Below are 21,060 nucleotides of genomic sequence, written 5' to 3' on the forward strand. Positions count from 1 at the left end.
CATTTTAATTCGGTGCAGATTTTAATAATTATTAACGTTTGAAATATTGCAACAATTAGAACGAAAATATTTTGATGCAAGTTAAAAAATAAATAAATTTCAATAAATAAATTTGAAATACCTAACGTTAAAAGTTTTCAGATTTTTAATGGTACAAAATTTTTTAGAATAAAAATATATCGATGAAAATCATTTCTCCCTTAAATGAAGTTCAGCTTCCGCAAAATTTGATATTTCTTCAATATAAATCATCTACCAAATAATCTACCGATTAGAATTTGAAAAACGAAATTATGAGTTTAAATAATTTTAGAACAGCAATCATGTAATAAATTTATTTAATATAATTTTGCACAGTTAAATAGTTAATAAAATAATGATTAATTTAAAAACAAGCATCAAGTCATCATTTGTCAGAAGATATCTTAAAAAATTTACCGTAAACATTAAAATAAAAATTAAATTGTCTTTGCTGTTTAAAATTACTCAAAAGGACATATACAATTTCTTAAAGTCATACATTTGCAAAATAACTTAATTTTTCAAAGCAATTTTCAGTTTCTCGCAGTAATAAACTATTATATGTTATTTTATGTTTGGTCTTGCTTGATCTGTGTATCATCATTCTTCTTTATGTCGTGCGGGTTATTTTCATGTGTCGTCACAAGCGTTTCCAAATTCACTTTTTTTCGGGCTATTTATTGGATCGTTATAGGCAGTTCCAGATATATTTTGTTTTGACTATTTCCAAGAATCATGCTATGTTTTTCCAAGTCTACTTTATTCGGGCTATTTTCAGAGTATCTTTTGCGGATTATCTCATCCGATCATCGTGACCTTTTTCCAAGTCTAATTTCTTCGGGCTATTTTTATGTATTGCCTTTTCCTTTTCCAGATTTACCTTGCTCGGACTGTTACTGTGGATCGTCATATGTTTTTCCATGTTTACTTTTTCCGGGCTATTTCCGTGGATTGCCATATGCTTTCCCAAGTTTGTTTTGCTTGGGCTATTTCCATGGATTATCTCATGTTTTACCAGGTCTGCCTTATTTGGGCTCTTTCCGTGGATCATCCGATGCTTTTCCAGATCAAGTTTACTTGGGCTCTTTCCGTGGATCATCCTATGCTTTTCCAGATCAAGTTTACTTGGGCTCTTTCCGTGAATCATCCTATGCTTTTCCAGATCAAGTTTACTTGGGCTCTTTCCGTGAATCATCCTATGCTTTTCCAGATCAAGTTTACTTGGGCTCTTTCCGTGGATCATCCTATGCTTTTCCAGATCAAGTTTACTTGGGCTCTTTCCGTGGATCATCCTATGCTTTTCCAGATCAAGTTTACTTGGGCTCTTTCCGTGGATCATCCTATGCTTTTCCAGATCAAGTTTACTTGGGCTCTTTCCGTGGATCATCCTATGCTTTTCCAGATCAAGTTTACTTGGGCTCTTTCCGTGGATCATCCTATGCTTTTCCAGATCAAGTTTACTTGGGCTCTTTCCGTGAATCATCCTATGCTTTTCCAGATCAAGTTTACTTGGGCTCTTTCCGTGGATCATCCTATGCTTTTCCAGATCAAGTTTACTTGGGCTCTTTCCGTGAATCATCCTATGCTTTTCCAGATCAAGTTTACTTGGGCTCTTTCCGTGGATCATCCTATGCTTTTCCAGATCAAGTTTACTTGGGCTCTTTCCGTGGATCATCCTATGCTTTTCCAGATCAAGTTTACTTGGGCTCTTTCCGTGGATCATCCTATGCTTTTCCAGATCAAGTTTACTTGGGCTCTTTCCGTGGATCATCCTATGCTTTTCCAGATCAAGTTTACTTGGGCTCTTTCCGTGGATCATCCGATGCTTTTCCAGATCAAGTTTACTTGGGCTCTTTCCGTGGATCATCCTATGCTTTTCCAGATCAAGTTTACTTGGGCTCTTTCCGTGAATCATCCTATGCTTTTCCAGATCAAGTTTACTTGGGCTCTTTCCGTGGATCATCCGATGCTTTTCCAGATCAAGTTTACTTGGGCTCTTTCCGTGGATCATCCTATGCTTTTCCAGATCAAGTTTACTTGGGCTCTTTCCGTGGGCCATCCTATGCTTTTCCAGATCAAGTTTACTTGGGCTTTTTCCGTGGATCGTCATATGCTGCTCCAGATATACCTTTTTCGGGCTGTTTCCAGGGATTGTCACATGCTTTCCCTGGTCTATCTTGTTTGGGCTATTTCCATGGACTATCTTCTGCTTTTCTATGTCTACCTTATTTGAGCTATTTCCCCTGATCGTCATATGCTGTTCCAGGTCTACTTTATTTGGGCTGTTTCCATGGATCGCCTTTTGTTTTTCCAGGTCTGCTTTGCTCGAACTATCTCCATGAATAATCTCATGCTTTTCCATGTCTGTCTTTGGGCTGTTTCCGTGAATCATCGTATGCTTACCCGAATCTTTCTTCTTCGGTCTATGAATCGTCAAATGCTTGTTCAAATTAACTTTTCTACATAAACCTTTACTGCAGTCTGGACAACTAAACGGCGTTCCTCCTTCTCCAGCGTGCTTCTGAATGTGTTTTATAAAGTCTGGAGCTTGGCGATACTTTTTTTTGCAGCATTTACATATGAAAGGCTTTCCGTGAATGCGAAAGTGATATACAAGAGCAACAGGCTGATCGAAACTTTTATTACAATGAATGCAGCCGTAGGGTCGGCCGTTATCAGAATCTGAAGAAGATTCTTGATCTGAAAAATCACTATTTTCGCTTGCACCAGCGCTCTTTGAAAGTTCGATCGCATCCTCTTTTCTGGTCATGTCATCGCTGCTTGAATGTTGAGTTAATTTTTGTTCCTTTTGAGCCGTTATAATAGATGAGCTGCCAGAAGCTCCATGACTTTTTTCTCCTGAACTCGGCGAGAGCCCTTCTGTCAGAACGCTCTTTTCTTTTGAAACATTTTGCACATTTTTGTTTGGCCTTGTAAGTAAAGATTCAAGAATTGACCTGGAAGCACTATCTGATGTTGCACTTGTTGATTCAAATTTTCTCTTTTTAAATGGTAAGGAAGACTTTCCGACAACAGATATTTGTTTCTCTCCTTCTGTAGATTTCTGCTGACCTTCTGATGCAGCGGGACAAGATTTCTTAAATGAGCTTAAATCAAGAGGTTGATCATCCATATTTCCTGGAGATTCTTTTCCTGTTAAAAAGAAAAGAAAAATTTGAATAACTTTTTGAACCGATTTTGAAATATTATTGTAACTTCTGAAAAAAAAAATTTAAAAAAATTCTTGAAATTTATTGAATAGTTGCACATTGTACCCTTCAGATGAAACATTCAATAGAAATTATCCAGCGTCTAAGTAACGTTCAGAGTTTTGGAAATAACTTGAGTTTTAATTTTGGAATGATAGTAGGGTTTATAGAAAAACCGACTTTTTTAAAAATCGGTTTTCGAATTCGATATTTCCAAAAAAAAAAAACCGGTTTTAGCCGGTTTTCGAATTTGTCCAAAAAAAATTGAATAGGGAAAAATAAAATATTTTTTCTTATTCTATTTATTTTATTTTATTTTAATTTATATAAAATAACAAAAAACGAAATCAATATCAAAATATAAAAAAGCAAAATTAAAGATTACATATTACTTACACAAAATAACGAAAACTCAAACAAAAATTTCAAATAATATTTATATTATTTCCACTAAGTTTAATTTCTCCTAAGAAAATAGGATTTTAAAAAACATAAAATATCCACTGAACGGTGGCTAAGGCTCGTTCTTATTTTGGACACAATATTGCCCGAAATTGAAAATACTCGTTCACTAGTTACTGAGTTTGAAATCAAATTACAAATCTAAGTTTTTTGTTCTTTTATTCGTTTGTTCAAATAATGAAAAGTCAGCTTTCAGTATCTTTGGATTTGTAAGTTTTCCTTCAGGGTCTTCAAGAAACTAAACAATTTTCCGACAATTATTTTATGAACTGCTTTCAAATGATTATGTACATTGCTCGTAGATGATCCTTTGCAGCTCAACATTTTATTACAATGATTTCAGATTGCCTTGTCTATCCCTAACTTTTTGAAACTATCCCAAACTTCCGATTTACTCATTTTTATCTAAAAATGAAATTAAAGTTATTGAATAAATATTTTTGACGTTTATTTTACAATTTTATTATTTTGACTAGTAATATTAATACAATTTAAAATAATCTAATCTAATCTACACATTTTTCTTGGAATTTGACAAAAAAAAAAAAAAAAAAAAAAAAAAAAAACACTTCTTAATCTAATTCTGATGTTTGCTAAAGACATAATTTATGTTAAAACGTTGTTAAACGTAAACAAGAATGGAATATTTTAACACCCTGTGTTTTATTTAAAATTCCATTAAACAGAAGCCAGAACTTCTTATTTTACACAAATTTTTGATACTAGAAATTTACATAATAAAATTTAAATTTGAAAATGTAAAACAGAAAATATAAACATAAAAATTAAACATACTTAACACTAACGTTATTTTTACCAAATATAATAACTTTATATTTTTGTTTCCAGCTTTCACCTTCACAATATTAAGCAAACCTGTCGTGGCTCGAGACGGATCGGATTCTGAGACCACATTTCGACAATTCCATTTCATTAAGGGGTGAGAAGCGGAAAGATTAGCATATTTGACCTTGGATTTCTCGCATTAGATACTTTTTTAATCCCTTTTTTTTTCACGTGTATGTGAGTGTTATGTCATTTCTGACAGCATTTTATTTTAATTGAATATTTCGAATGGATATGGCTAGTTCAAGTGGTGTAAAAAAGCTTTCAGGAGTGGTACGAAGAAAATTTTATATGATATCATTAAATACTGTGAAGAAGCAGAAGACGGGGAATTATTTATTCCTTTCACACGTTGTTTGAAACGAGCCAGTCAAATTGCTGACGTTTCTATTAGCACCGACTTCATACCGATAGACAAAACATCCGACGAGAAGCAAGAAATGAACTTGATCAAACTTTCGTTTCACCTAGAAAAAAGTGAAAAGAAATGTTCATGAAAAACATAAATTGTCGAATTCGAGGCGCAACTGTACAGTGCACAAGCACTAACCAACGCAATTTGCAACGTTGAAAAACTGTGTTTGCTGCCCGTTGCATAGAATGAATAGCAAATCAAATAAGTTCAAAATTAATTTTTACATAATAATGTGAATTCTTAAAACCGGTTTTCTTACTTTAAAAACCGGTTTTCGAATGTGACAAATTTACTTTAAAAAACCGGTTTTTTAAAACCGGGTTTGAAAACCGCCAAACCCTAAATGATAGGCACTGAAAGATGGCAAAAAATTCTATTTTGTTCTTTTGTTTCCGAACGATATAAATTAATCAATAAATGAATGAATAGTAATAAAATATATGTTCCAAAGCGAATAAAGAAAGGAACCAGAGAAATAAATACAGACTGAGTTAAAGATTCGATAAATCTTACAAAGTCATTAAAATGACTTTATGACCAGTAAATAATAATAATAATAATAAACAATGTCTGTCAGAGAATTTCTGAACACGATAACGACAAAATATAAAAAGTTCAATCGATAAAACTTGGTACAAAATTTGTATCCTTTGCAGTCGAATTTTGCCTCTCATCATTCAAGATGGTGCATCGTTATGACATTTTATTCATTTATTTTTAAATTTTGATTGTTATAAACGTTTACGGAATGGTAAAAAGATGTACATTAATTTTTCAGGGAAATTCAACTTAAAACAATTATGTATATTTATTTTATCGGAACAATGAACAAGCCCTTGTATTAGGTGAATAATTATGCATCGAATTACTTCTCCATGTTTAAAGGGTAAATAGTTTTTTTTTTTTTTTTTTTCAATTATTCAACTTTCTGCACTTTAATTTTGGAATGCTACTGAAATTTTTGAAAAAAAAAAAAAAAAAGCGATAAAACGTAATGACTCAAAAACACTACGACTTGGATAATTGAAACCTGACATGGGATCCCTTTATAAATTTTTAATTCCAAATTAGATTTTGATCTCAATCCAGTGGAATATTTGAAAAAAATTTGAACCTAAATGCATACTCGGTTTTCTCCAGTATGCTAAGAAGCGCAAAATGCTCATGTTAGGCACTCGGAAAACAAAAATTTGAGCATTCACGGCATTACACAAGGTCCACATATTTTATGCAAGGGTAAAAAATAGGCAACATATTTTTTTAAGAGGATGCGAAAAAGTTTCGGAGTGACTATGCGCGCTGAGAACTCCGAATGAAGCAATTGGAGTCCGAAAAGAAAAATGAATTATTTCTAGTTACTGAATTAAGTAATGAAATACTCAACAGGAATAATCGAATGCAAATTTACAATAGCTAAAAACACAGCTGTATAAACAACATGCGAAGTATGTGGGAGTTTGGACAGAAGGAATATTTGAATACTTACTTTAAATGACACAGATATTTTTTACTTGATCATAAACGAGGTATATAGACAGTATATAGTAATCGTCAGAAAATTCAAACACAATATTTGGACGAATCTCATGTTTTAGACTTCGAAAATTTGGCGTGTCAATCGATCTGTCACTCTCTCTCTATCTGGGATAAAAATAACTTCAGCACACTTTGAGCTAGACGAATGAAATTTAGTTCTGGGTCTTTTGCCGATTTGAGGAATGCAAGGAACAAGGAGTTCTGAAACTCGAAGTTCTTAGCCAACAAGCATGATAGATAATATGAGTATTGACATTATTATCAAATTGGAACATTATTTACATTATTTATCAGATTGGGGGCAAAATTCCATTCAAATGAAATCTGTCTGCTCAGCTGTTTGCTTTTGACAAATATAAATCAAAAACGCTACCAGCTAGATGGATGAAATTTGGTATATGGTCTTTACTCCAAATTTGTGGATTTCTATCAAATTTTGAACAAAATTCGATCAGATTAAGTCCATCCGTCCTGGTGTTTGAACATAAATTAACACGATAACTATAAAACGAAGAGAGCTAAATGGATAAAATTTGGTAGACAGTTTTAACATATACAGTTTAGATACTTATCAAATTTTAAGCTAAATCCAATTAGGCATTGACCGTTTGTCTAGTTTAGTTATATTAACGTCCCGTTTTAAAGCAACATTAGGGTTATTTTAGGACGGACGTCGTCATTTTGAGCCACGGTCAGATGACAAGGACGACACCTGAACTGGCATCTCCCTCCTCTCCAAACTACCACACCACACCAGTTGGAGGACGTTTGGCCCCCACAGATTTAAAGCGCACCAGACCTGCTTACACGACAGTTCTTCGGTGGAATCGGCTCTCGAACCTGAAGCCCTCCTGTTCTGAAGTCGAGACCTTACCACCAGGGCACCGCAGCCTTAAATTTTGATTTCAATAGATTGTAAAAACACGCCTGAAACATAAACTATACTTTCGGGTATTATTAACTACATGCCCTGAATTAATGGCTAAAATATTTGCAAGTTGTCACACGACACATTCAATAAAAATGCTAAATTCAAAAGCCATGCAATGCGTTATTTCTCTTGCAGAAGTTGCGCACATTTTTTAGGGGTGTTGGAGAGTAACACCTTTACTAGAGAGTATGCAAGGAACATTTTGAAGAGACCACTCCTGGTAGTTTGTTTACGCTTCATTCTTTTTTTCCCTCTATTTGTAAAGTTGCAATCGGTTTTTGATAGTATTATTTCGGTGAAAAATTTAAAAATCTAGCTTCGATTTCTACAAGTTTACTGCCCTTCATTTCGGTTAAAACAACGGAACTGTCGTAAAAATGTATTATTTTTTCCAATTTTATTTGAAAAGATTTATTTACCTCATCAATTTTGAGTCAATTTCGATATAATTTTATTTAACTTACCTCATTTTTAAATGGCTGCTTGGACATCGACAATCAGTAAAAGAAAGTTTTCTTAATTGATTTCTTTTATCTTCTTTATTGACAATGCCTATCTTATCGATTTCTCGAACGATAAATGAAATGAATTGTAACATGCAACAAATGACTCGAGACCCAAACAAGAATAGACAAGAAGAAGAAAAAATGATGTGGTTAATTATTATGTGTCTTAACAAGTATATGTAGTTATAGAAAAATACTAGTAAATCAGATTTTCGGTTTTACTTTCTCGTATAGGTAGTGCAGAAAAAGTACAGTAATCGTCAAAAAATGGAAGCCCCAGATTTTGACGATTCTCCACATTCTTGACTCGAAAAACACATTTTTGGAAAATGTCGTCTGTCTCTCTGTGAATAAGATAACTCAGATAGACTGTTGAAATGTGGTATACGGTCTTTACACAAATTTTGCAAATTTCTATCAAATTTTGAGTAAAAGAGACTGTTTAGAATAAATCCGTTGATCCGGCTCTTCTAACAGAAGTGAGCACAATAAATAACTAAAAAACGAAGAAAGTTAGGTACGCAAAATTAGGAACACATATCATCTATAGTGTAGAGACCCATCCATCTTGAGCCAAATATAAGAGGATTGACCGTCTGTCGGTCTGTACATTCAGAAACATGTTAACGCAATAACTCAAAGACACATTAAATAATCAAGTTTAGTTATATTAACGTCTCTTTTGAAGCAATACTAGGGCTATTTTGGGACGGACCTCGTCATTTTGAACCGCGGTCAGATAACGAGGACGACACCTGAGCTGGCACCCCCCTCTCCAAATTTTCATACCACACCAGCGAGAGGACGTTTGGCCCTGACGGATTTAACGTGCAACAGGCTCCCTTACACGTCGGTTCTTCGGTGGAATCGGGTCTCGAACCTGAAACCCTCCGGTTCCGAAGCCGAGACCTTACCACCAGGCCACCGCGGCCCATTAAATAATCAAAGAAAATCAAATATGATATGAGATTTTGTGACTATAAGCGTAGTTCTCTACCAAGTGCTTGTTTCAATAGGTTGGGGAAAACGCGTCCAAAACCCAAATTATATTTTCCGATGTTATTAACGCATACCAGGGATAAATCGCCAAAAAACTCACCTAGGGTGACACGATAGATTCAGTAAAATTCACGTCAAAATCATGCAATTCACGAAAATCATTCATGAAAATCACGTCAAATGCATGCAAGGCGTTCTCAAACTTACATAAAGCTTTTTTTTTTTTTTTTTTGCAAGGGTTGACAGAAGGGGTTTAATAGAAAATATACTAGAAAAGTTGGGGGGAGGGATACCACTCCCGCTGATCAACCCCCCCCCCCCCCTGCTGTATAAAGCAAGAGCATAAATGTTCCACAAAGTAAGGTGATCATGAAAAAGCTGAAGAAAAAGTTCACCAATGGCATCAAGAATTTGGTGATTTATACGTTTTCACATCTCTTTTACTCCGAATATTTTTATTTCCGCTTTTTGGTGCGTGGAGAAAAGATGCTATGTGCAGCGGCAGTCCGCCCAAAACGGAACCTGTGCAAGTGGACTAGTGAAATCTACAAAAAACGTTTCGATACCAAATAACAATTTATTATATTACACAGATTGACCCAAAAAGAACTTAAGTAATTCATGACAATCACAAATAATTATTTCATTCCGGGCATTTAATCTCAAATAATCCGCAGTCACTCAAATATATATTATAAATAATCTCATTAAATATACTTTGGAAATTTCTAGAATAGAATATCAAGCTAGATTTTTGTTTCATTCTTTATATATCTTTTATTCGAAATTCGTTGATAACAACTTTATCATTTTTTTTAATTTTTTTTTTTTACATTTAGAACCCATTTTTTTTTCTTATTATTTTCTGTTTTAAGAATTATTTTTCTGTTCATTCGATGGCAATTGAGTAGATCAACATAATTTTCAAAACAAAGTTTAAATATAACTCATATAAAATCTTTTTAAATAAACGTAATATTTGTATTATCGGGGTCTTGATAACATAAAATTTGATATCATTAAGTCCTGCAAAATCGAATTGTCTTTACAACAGTTGAGGTCCCGTTCGGTCCGTTTGCGAAAAAAAAGACCCTGTTGTCCCATGCTTCTAAAATACGAAATTGTTATTATTTCTTAAAAGAAATAATGAGTACTAAACTGCAAAATTTTGTTGAATAAAAATATTCCAAATAAACCGGAATTTTAATCTTTCTCTTAAATTTTCACGAAGTCCAGAATTTCTTCCTTGTGTTTTAGTTTTATTACAGTACTTGCCTTTCAATAATATATATATATTACTTCTTATTTTTTTTACTACACTTATGAAACCATGCCTTAAAACTTATTTTTATAATTTCTACTTAACGAAAATTGAAATTCAAAGGATCTTCTGATTTGATTTCTGTGTTTTCTATGAATTAAAAGGCCGGTATAGAAGATCTTCCTAGAATAAAAGGCATTCTAAGGAATTAAAAGGACGATATATTTTTTAAAATAATTAAAAGGCGAATATTTTCAAAATTTCTGAAACTATTCGCAGCAATTTAAGCGACGAAATTCAAAAAGATTTGAAGCGAACCTACATACGTGTTCTTAGCTTATTAATTTTGATCACAAAAAATTTAAATCGGGCCTTGAAAGATGCTGACTATAATTTTACAAGAATTGTATTGATTTTGTTATTTTTCAATTGCTATAATGAATCAGATATTTTATTTAATAGTTTGTAATCTTTTAAATATTTGTAACTGTGAAATTGGTCATTTTGCAGAAGTTTCAACACAATTTAGATAATGGTAGATAATAAATTAATAACTTCATCTTTCGATTCTTCAAAGTGATAGAAAGTGAAATAAGAAATCTATGACATTTACTTATATTTAAATGTAAATCTTCAAAATCATGATTGGCACTAATCAATTTAAGAATTAAAAACCATCCAGGATCTTTCATTTATACATTGATACAGCATTTCCTGCCATGATGGTATGAAACAGTCTTTGTTTCATATGTTTAACTGCTTTGGCATCTGATACAAATTTTCACATACTTCGCCAAATAATCAGTATGCAAAATGTACTAGAAGGCAGTTGTACCGTTGGAAAATTTTGAAAATAAGTGAAAATATATTTATATCCATTTAAACTTGAATTTAAAATAGTTTTTGTATATTTTGTTTCATTATGTAAAATAAAGTAAGCATGATCTAAAAATAAAATTTACAAGATATAGAAATTAAATATGAACATTATACCTCAGTTTATTAGATTAAATTACTATTGTGCACTTCAAATTATAATTTTTATAAATGTTGGTTTGCAAAGTTGTAGAACTACAACGGCAAAGTTGTAGATGTATTCTTTTTAATAAACTTTTAAAAGCAAATTTCTCTCATTTTATTTATTATTTTCAATACTCACATAAAATGTGTTGTTATTTGTTTCAAAAGAGCAATCATTACGGTCATCAGCATTTTTCCGAGGAATTTCCATTCCGTTATCAGAGACATGGAGTCATTCTCCCGCTGATATTGATTATCTTGTATCGTTCGTTTTCAATGCGCGAAATTTTACATGTAAAGATAAACTTTACAATATGGCAGACATTTTAATGCTTGAGCGCAAGTAACAGTAACGAGTGAGCGCAAATGCGATAAAAAACAATAATGCTGCTATTTTGCAAGATGGGCCCAGACTTCTTTGAATCGCTTCACTCTGCACTTCGGAAACGGCTAAGATGACCGAGGAGGAAAGCAGTGGGGGATGACAAAGGGGTCTTTCACTGACCTTCGGTCACTGTCGCTGGAGGAGGGAAAAACTTCGGGGCTCTACTGATGACCTCATTGACATCGTTTCTCCTCTGTAGTAGTTCTGGTAGAGGAATTTCTTGAAAGACAGGGTGGGGCGCGTGATGCGAAAAGTTTTGCTCAGTTTGGAACAGTTTCAATCCCGTTTAATCTCGGCTGAATTTCCAATTTTGAAGGGATTTTTTGTGAATGTCGGTGGTTATATCTAGGGGTTTTTATAAAGACGTATATATTGAAGAAGTAAAAACACTATTTATTGAAGATAAAAAAAATTGCGATTATTTACAGTTATAGAAAGTAAGATTAATGTTTCTCGAATTATGTTTTCCTTATTAAACTATTTGCTCAATTACTTAAAAAGTTTGATTAAACGAGCTACTATACCCTGGTCCTTCGTCTCTCATGAGAACAAATCTCGAAGTGTCCTTACTAGAGATGGGTCGTTCGCGAACGAACGGGTCGAAACGAACGGGTCCTCTAAGTGAACGAACTGAATCGGGTCGCTATCTTCTGAGTAAGTCGTTCGTTCTCGAACGACTGTGTGGACCCGGCTATTTTCGTTCATTAGCTGTGTGGACCTGGCTATTTCCGTTCTCGAACGACTGTGTGGACCCGGCTATTCCCGTTCATTAACTGTGTGGACCTGGCTATTTCCGTTCGCGAACGACGGTTGGGAACTTGCTAATTTCATGCGTGTACCCCCTACAGATAAGAAGTCAAATGCGGGAACGGCGGAAATGGCACCTGGTTATTTTCTTCCCCTTTTCTCAATAGGGTCGTAAAACGGTGGGGGCGATTTTGTCTTTTTAACAGTGGTTGCTTCCGTTCCCCCTGTCACTGTTGATTGATGTTTCCAAAAATTATTTGAGGGTAGATGCTTAATTTACAGTACGCTTTCTGCAGCTACTAAAATCTCTTGCTAAAATGCCGGGTTATCGGAAAGTTTTAATTCAAAAAGAAATTAATAAAATACTCTGTGAAGATTTAGATGAATCTGATTTGATATAAGTGATGAGGAAGATGCTGAATTTGACATTTCAAATTCTTTTCAAGAAGAAAATATTTCTACTTTGTTAAAAAATTATTCTGATAGCGAGGACTATATTGAAGTTTCTGAAAATAGATAACTCGGGACAGATTATTGAATAGAAATCAAATTTGATAGAAAATAAAATTATTTCCATTCCGAAATTCGACCAACTTTTAGGCCCAACACATAATTTACAAATATCGGAAAGTATGTAAAAATAATAAATTAAAAAAACAAGTGAATTAAAATGCTTATTGTTTCAGAAAACTGTGTTTAAAATAGTATTAAGTATTTTTCGAGGCTCAATCTTCTCCCTACCAGTTCTTGAAGCAGTTTTAATTATAAAATAGCAAATTAAATATTCCTTCCTTAAAGAATTTTGTAAATCATTTGAAAATTGGCTGATATTATATCTTTTGTGCATTGCTTAAATCAACGAACATAATTTAAAAAAAATGCTAGCAAGCGTTCTCTTCTAACTATTATTGTGGGTATGCAGAATCGTTTGGAAGTGAAATAAGAGGTTTTGATTTGGATAATTTTGAGAGGATACCTGCAAATTTTAATTGGTATATATCGACCAAAAAAAATAATATTTTTTTCCATAAAATATTATTTGCCCTGTGTTACTATTCTATCATTTTAAATGAATAAATTTAGTAATTTTTTTAAATTTACATTGTTAATAAAGTTATTTCTTAGATTTGAATCTACATATATCTTAATAAGTTTTCAACATTAGAATATTATTCTCTTTATATTCTAATAAATAAATGCAAGCAATTGCTTTGGGAATTAAGTAATACAAAATTAAAATTTATAAGAATTAAGTACTTACAGTAAGTTATTTATATCAATAACTTTTAAAATAAACAGGGAAAAAAAGGACGGAAAAAAAAAAACAAGGAAAAAAAAACCTCTCGAATGATTAAATTTTCTGATGCAGCAATGATTTTAATAAATATGGAAATATACTATTTCAATGTTATGTTTTAACATCAAACGCGTCTTTCCGTAATTAATAAATTATAATCAAACACAGCGATAAAAAAAATGGAACGTCTGGAAAATCTTTAGGTAAAACTATAAAGTATTATTAAATTTTGTATGAAATTTCTCTTCTTATATAAAGTCTTGTCCTGATCGATGCTTAGCATAAAGCCATTGAAATTAGGAACATGAAATTTGGGAAGTTATTTTTTGCACGTTAGAGGCATACTAAAAACGGATTTCTCAAACTTTTAATTCAAAATTTACTTTAAAAAATAGAATTTTAATGTGTTTTTATCAAAACATCAAAGCATATTATCGCATAAAAATTATTTTAACACCATTTTAAAGGTTAAAAAAGAGTCGCATTTGAATAATAAAAATTTTGTTTGGTTGAATGTAATTTTTTAAAAATAATTTCTGAGAAATAAGTGGACACAGTTTATAACAAATACTTTTATTATAATGAAATTCAAAATGATATTTCTTCTTCGAATCATTGAATCGTATTATTTTGCTGCTGTTAAAATAATTATAAAAGAAGAAAAAGGCTTTTGTTCTTATTGCTATTTGGTTAAAATTGCTTTTATGTTATACGCAAAAGCACTTTGAGCTAGATGGATGGTGTGAAGACCGCATACCAAATTTCAAACTTGTAGATTTCGATCAAATTTTCTGCAACATCTGTGTATAGGAAATCTGTCTATCTGATTGTTTCAAGTATAAGTTAGCATGGTAACTACAAAACGAAGAGAGCTAGATAGTTTGGTACACAGATTTAGTATCTATTGTATAAACATCTGTCAAATTGTGTGCCAAAACCAACAAGGGATTCACCGCATGTCGGTCTGTACTTTCAGATATATGTAAACGCGATAACTCAACAATAACTAATTTGAACTAAAATAATCAAATTTGGTATGTAATTTTGTGACTATAAGTGTAGTTTTGAGTAAAAATTTTGTTTTAATCATTTCTATTAAAAAGGATTTTAAAAACTTATTTAGAACTTGGAATTTTTCTATAATCAATTTCATGGCAGTTTAGGCAGTCGTATGATGATCATACGACCGTCTAAAACTAAAACTAAAGGTAAGCTTTAGTTTTTAGCTTTATAAGAATGCAAATAAAATTACTTAATTGAACGAGCACTACTTACTTAATAGAATGAGTAAGAATGATTATTTAATACTCTTTCTATCCCAGCCATGTTTGATCGTAATAGTTGTTGCTTCTATAAAAATCACACACAAAATTTGTGGTCATATTGAAAATGCATCATTTGTTCTTCTACATCACTATCGGCATTTTCAGAAATGTTCATGTATATTTTATTTTAATTTTAAGAAATGTTGGAAAAGCTCATAAATCTTTATTGTTAATCTTATAAAAGTTTACTTAAATTTTTTGGTATTAATATTTTTTTCATTTGTATAATTATTTCTATGTTTTTGTCAAATCCAAAAAAGCATAATTTTACAATAGAAGATATTGTGCAAATAGAAAAATAAATATTAAAATTTAATAATAAGATTTTTTCAGTAAAAACTATATATTGTTATAAAATTAAAAAAAAAAACTCTATGATTAGAAAATATGCAGTTTACATATGCATACTTATACAAAGGTGCTTAAAAGTACTTTACTTTTGCAGCAGATTGTCACTACGCACCCTGTAAGGCAAGAACAATCTTTTACTTATCATATTATAAATTATTAAATGATAATTTAAGATATATTTTTCTACTAAAGAGAGAACATAAAAGATGCAAGTAACCATATATAAGAATAAATGTAATAGTATAGCTCTTAAACAATAAAAATCTAATGAAATTTGTGCAAGTATAAAACAATAGGAATATCAAAATTCTAAAAGCTCGAGTTCTAAATGAATCCTGCCCTTAATTACGTAGACACGACTATTGGCATATATTCCAGGAAGTAAAAATAAATAAATAAAATTTAAAAATAAAAATAAAAGCTGAATAAATAAATATATAACTAAATGATGATTTATAATGTTACTTTAAAATTTATTGAGCAATATTAAAATGATGTAATATCTCGTAAAACGAAATACTTTTATACTTAGTAAACAGAGCTTAATTTTTTATGGAATTATCTAAACGTAATAGGAAACTCCGTACTGCCAAAATAACCAATCATGAAAGATATTTCATAATTAAATAAAAAGTAAAAACGGAAAAAAAACGCCTTTAAAAAACCATTAATTAACACTGTAATCTCAGGCAGTAGAATAACTGAGAAAAGATCAAAATTACAAAGCCTGTTCCTTCATTCCCACCTGCGAGAGGGGAAAAAAATCATTAGACTCTATGAATTCCCCCATTCTCTGCTTCTCAGAAAGAACTGCATATGGCAAAATAACAGCGCATGCGCCGAGAAGTAAACACTTACAGTAGAAGTCACCTTTCTTTACGAGACTCAATACAACCGGAAATTTCTGGTTTGGCCAGTGACGTAATGAGTGAAAAGCAACAAAGTCGTTCGTTCTCGAACGAAAGAGCCTAGTTCATTCGTTCTCGAACGAAAGAGCTAATTCATTCGTTCGCGAACGAAAGAGCCTAACTCATTCGTTCGAAGAGTCGAAATCGTTCGCGAACGACCTGAAACGAACGGGTCAAATTGGTGAACGAACGATTTTGAGCCGAATCTTTCAAATGAACGAGATTTCCCATCACTAGTCCTTACGGAACCGCAGCTAAGCATCAAGTGATTTGTCTCGACACTTTTCTGCGCTTGCGCAATTGACAATTTTGGTCATCCCTGATTTGTGCTGCCCTCTGAGTGCGGCGTAGCACATTAGTAACCCCAAATAAAAAAAATAGTTTAGATCAATCCTACATATATATAAGATCTATTCAGACTTAATCATACTAATTAAAAATTTCATTTCAAATGTGTTTTAAACAATGCAGCGTGACAGTTATTAAATTACTTAATCTCAGTTATGTTTTCTTTTTTATAAACATTTTTGTTTGGGATTTCAAAGAAGTTCATTTCATTTCATAAATATGTTGGTTTTTTCCGAACCTTTTATAGCAAAATATTTAATGCCTGGTGGTTTCGGTTTTAAGCCATGAAGAGGAGATATTTTTAAAAACGTATTACTTTATTCTGTGAATCTCATTATAAAAATATTTTGTATATTCGAAATATTTAACAAAATAACCCTTTTTGACATATCAACCAGATGGACCCTCAGGTGATACACTCATTGCAGTAGCATATTATATGTAAACGCACTGAGTGGATCTGTTCAATCTGCAAATATTTTTGCAACTTATAAGAAAAAAAAATTATGCTAAGGAGTAATTCAAATAATATTTCGATATATTTAAAAAAAATCCTTGATAAAAAAAAATTTAAAATTATTTTTTTGACAGTTTTTTATTCTTTTCTCCTTTCAAACAATATTTACTTCGTTTACTCAAAATATCTGAATGTATCTTTAAATAGACCATTTCCTCCCGTTTTTAAAAATCCTGTCTAACTAATTTTAGTGAGTTGCTGATTGCAATAAAATTAAAATCTCCATTACTTGCCTTTAGAGGAAATTTACAACAAGGGGTGAGCTATTTCAAGCGACACATTCCACTAAATTTAGTGTCCACTAATGGTTTTTCGAGTTTGGTTTCTTTACCCTAGAAGCACCACAATATTCCGAAAACATCGAGCAATATTGCGGATAACGTACAACAGTGTTATACAATATCAATAAGGATAGCACGAAATTTTTTAAAAATATTATAAACGTAATTTTTTTGCCTTAATATATTAGTTTTTGCTTAATAATTCAATTTATTTGGGATTTTATCTCAAAAAATTCACTGGGACAATTTTTTTTTATTTAGAAGCCGAATATTGTATAATATTGTTCAGTATTGTGTAAACTATATTGCAAATACAATATTTAACAATGCTGGAGAATATAGCAGAATCTATATTTTAAAATCTACATGAAAAATAAATGCAAATATACTATCGATAACGAAACAACCCTGGAAATTGGTAAGATTTTATTAATGGAATGTAAGTGGCCAGATTTTTCTATTAGAGATGCATAATCCACGATTTTTTGAATAACAAATAATTTTGCTATTGTTATTTTTCAATATTTGTTCCAAATATCTTATTTCAATCATATTATGAATTACAAATTATTACTTAATATAAAATATAAAATTTATTAATTGTAATTAATACTTAATTTACTCATTTAAGTAACGTGTGATTGAATTAATTTATCTATTTCAGCTGACTTCTTAAATTTGATATTTTCAAAACTATTTTTTAATTTCTGTATTGAAGTAAACCATTTTCTGAAAAATTGGAATTAAATATAAATGTGATTTCTTTAAATTGTTTACTTTAGTTCTATATTCTACCAATAGATGGCGCCAGCAGTAAATAGAATATATGCAAAGTCAAATCACAAGCAATTAAGAACGATTTGTATGGAACAGTGCATCAACACATACGAATACCAGTAAGACCGGTTACTCTCATGAAGTGGAGCGGTGACTTCACACTTTCCAGTGAAGTCACCACTCCGATAAATTTCAGTGATACGATGATTCCAATAACCGGTCCTGTTCACTTTTCAATCCGTTCACAGATTTCTCCTTTTCTGTTATGTTCGAGAGCTTCCATTGGACAGATCGTATCGATTGTTACTTTCCAGCGAAGTCACCGCTCCGGTAAATTTCAGTGATATCGTATCGATTGTTACTTTCTATCGTGATCCAAAACCTGTAATCGAAATATCACCAGTAAGGTCGTATTAAGGATTTGAATCACACCCCTCTTTTGAAAAGTATTGATCACTGGTATTTGTGACTTTTTGATATTGGTTACGTAATAACCGCTCGTAAAATATTCGTCATCCCTAATCAAAATACGATGGCAGAGTGTCAGATTTGAGAGTTGTTTATTCTTATTTTAAAATCAACACCATCAACACCACAAAAGATGCTCGAACATAATCGAAAGTATTGGCATCCATTGCAATAGAGCGATGATCTGATTTCAACATGTTGACTGCCGCATTACGTACCGAACCCTCTTATTAGATGACCCCTTCTCTCCTATAGTTTGGAGATAGCAAAGAAGGGGTCATCTGATTAGATAGATGGTCCAAATATCAGGCTTGTGACGTGGCAGTGAATGCTATGGTCAGAAGCACAAACCAAATCCGGAAATGAAAATGAAAGACCCACCCCCCCAAAAAAAAGCAAAATTGACCAATAAAAAATTATCATAAACTTTCGTTTTGGGGTTGCCCGATTGAATACTAGTATCTCCGCCTTTTTTACTGGCACGTCATCCCGGTCTTTAAAATACGAAAAGTTTCCCGCCCGAGCTCATCCTCCGTATTTTTCCCTAGTGTGCTTAGGCTCCAACAGGGTCTGGACTGAGAGACAGGTACAGTGTGTAGGAGTACTGAAAATAAAATCTACAGTATACTGATTTAGTGTACAATATGCACAATGTCTCAAGGGGCTTTGTTGTCAGGTTCAGTCAAAAGTTTGATGAAATAAGCTAAGTGAAAATTCATAACGGCATTGTAAAAAAGTATGGAAAATTACATAAAATGTAACTAAGGGAGGAATCTGACAAAGAGAGAAAAACTTGTCATTAAATTGTGTGCAAATAATAAAAACGGTTTAAGTGTCAATGCCAATATGAAAAATATGGCCCCAAATGATGCATAAAATATGCTCGAAAAACAGCAAAAATTATAAATTATACGATAAATGAATTGTTATCATTAAAAAATGACTAATAAAAAATCTTTCCAGCGCCAAATTTTTATTTTATTTTTAATGAATTGAACTTTCAAAAATTCAGCTGCCAGTACAAATATCCCATTCTGTGAAGTATGCTTTACCAGATTTTATAGATCTACGTTCAACGCATCATTAACACACACAAGGACACATTCGCATTTATTATTGAAAGAAATTTTTGATTATGGACATATGGAAGGGAACTGAATACATAATTTGTTGAAGTAAGATTACAGGTACAATAATTAAACAAAAGTACAAAACATTTAGCAAAAATTTGCCGAATCTGAAGTATTTCTGCTTTACTTTAAAGTACCTTAGCAGAGCTCATTCGCAAGTAGTTAAATGTATGCATGTAGATTGCCAAAGGTCGTTTTAGTTAAAAAGATGGGTCGATTTTAATTTAATCAAATAAGGAATTAAAAAATAAATTTCTTAAGGACGCAGATGCTATCTCGCTATGATTCGAAAAATGATAGGAATATAAAAACAGCTGTAATAATCTTCAAGATCAAAATCCTGAACATTTTGTAGCTTCCGAAGAAATAATAACACCCGAACCACACAAGAAGCTGCGCAGTTATTGTGATATATTCAAGGTATTGTATAGCATTCAGAGTGACAGAAGCATTATAAAAAATGTCATACAAAATTTTTGTGTAAATGAAGTGGGTAGAGGAGTTTAGTGTTTCTTTAATAAATCAAACTATTCATTTAAATGAAAGAAAATATTTCAGTGGGTCAGTTAAGCGATTTAGATTAATGATATCACAGTTCTGGATTTTAACTTAAAACTGCGTTATTACATAAATGAAAATCTTTGAGTACAACCTTCAAATATTTCTGGGCTTGCTCAGGCAGTTTATTAATATTTCATTGCTAATAGTCATTTCCAAACGCTACTAAATATCAAATTTCCTTACCTGAATGTTTCCTCCAAATAAAATAAAAAAATCTGTATTCTTTGTTAACAATCCATCGATTCAAGTCTCAGACCAGTTTCATGAGGAGTGTCTATTAGCACCTAAAGAAAGAACAAAATATATAAATATTTTGGGACGATGGAAGTGAGCACGCAAATAAGATTCGACATGAGTTTAATATTGCCGCATTGAAGGAAGACAGTCGAATCTCCATGGCCGAGTGGTTATGGCACTGGTCTCATAATCAAAAGACCGTAGGTTCGAATCCCGTTAGAGACAATGCGATTCATAGTATATGTAAATATTTAATTCCTTAATTTTATGTTTTCCTTTATTTCATGTTCCAGAAAATACTGGACATTTCTTTAGTTTACCAGACAAGTGTTCTGGACTTTTCTTACTGTCTCCAGACAAGTGTTCTGGACTTTTCTTATTGTCTCCAGAAAAGTATTCTGGAACTTTCCCTGCTAATAAAAAAGCAGAAGATTTGTCAGTCACTGGATTCTGAGTTCAGTTAATAAATTGGTTTAGCTCTACCTCTTGTCTGTGTCATTGAGTTCTATACTATAATATCTA

At 32.1% G+C, this 21,060-nt stretch overlaps 1 protein-coding gene across 1 annotated transcript; it reads right to left on the bottom strand.

Moving 5' to 3' along the window:
* Positions 1-814: 814 nt before the first annotated feature.
* LOC129966197 (zinc finger protein 729-like) lies at positions 815-20,629 on the bottom strand. The gene is made up of 2 exons (XM_056080608.1): positions 20,485-20,629; positions 815-3,174 (listed from the first exon to the last, which is right to left on the bottom strand). The coding sequence occupies exon 2, from the start codon at positions 3,152-3,154 to the stop codon at positions 815-817; it is 2,340 nt and encodes a 779-aa protein (XP_055936583.1). The 5' UTR covers positions 3,155-3,174; positions 20,485-20,629.
* Between the last annotated feature and the right edge of the window lie 431 nt (positions 20,630-21,060).

The sequence above is a fragment of the Argiope bruennichi genome, chromosome 4, assembly GCF_947563725.1.
Source record: "Argiope bruennichi chromosome 4, qqArgBrue1.1, whole genome shotgun sequence".
Taxonomy (NCBI): domain Eukaryota; kingdom Metazoa; phylum Arthropoda; class Arachnida; order Araneae; family Araneidae; genus Argiope; species Argiope bruennichi.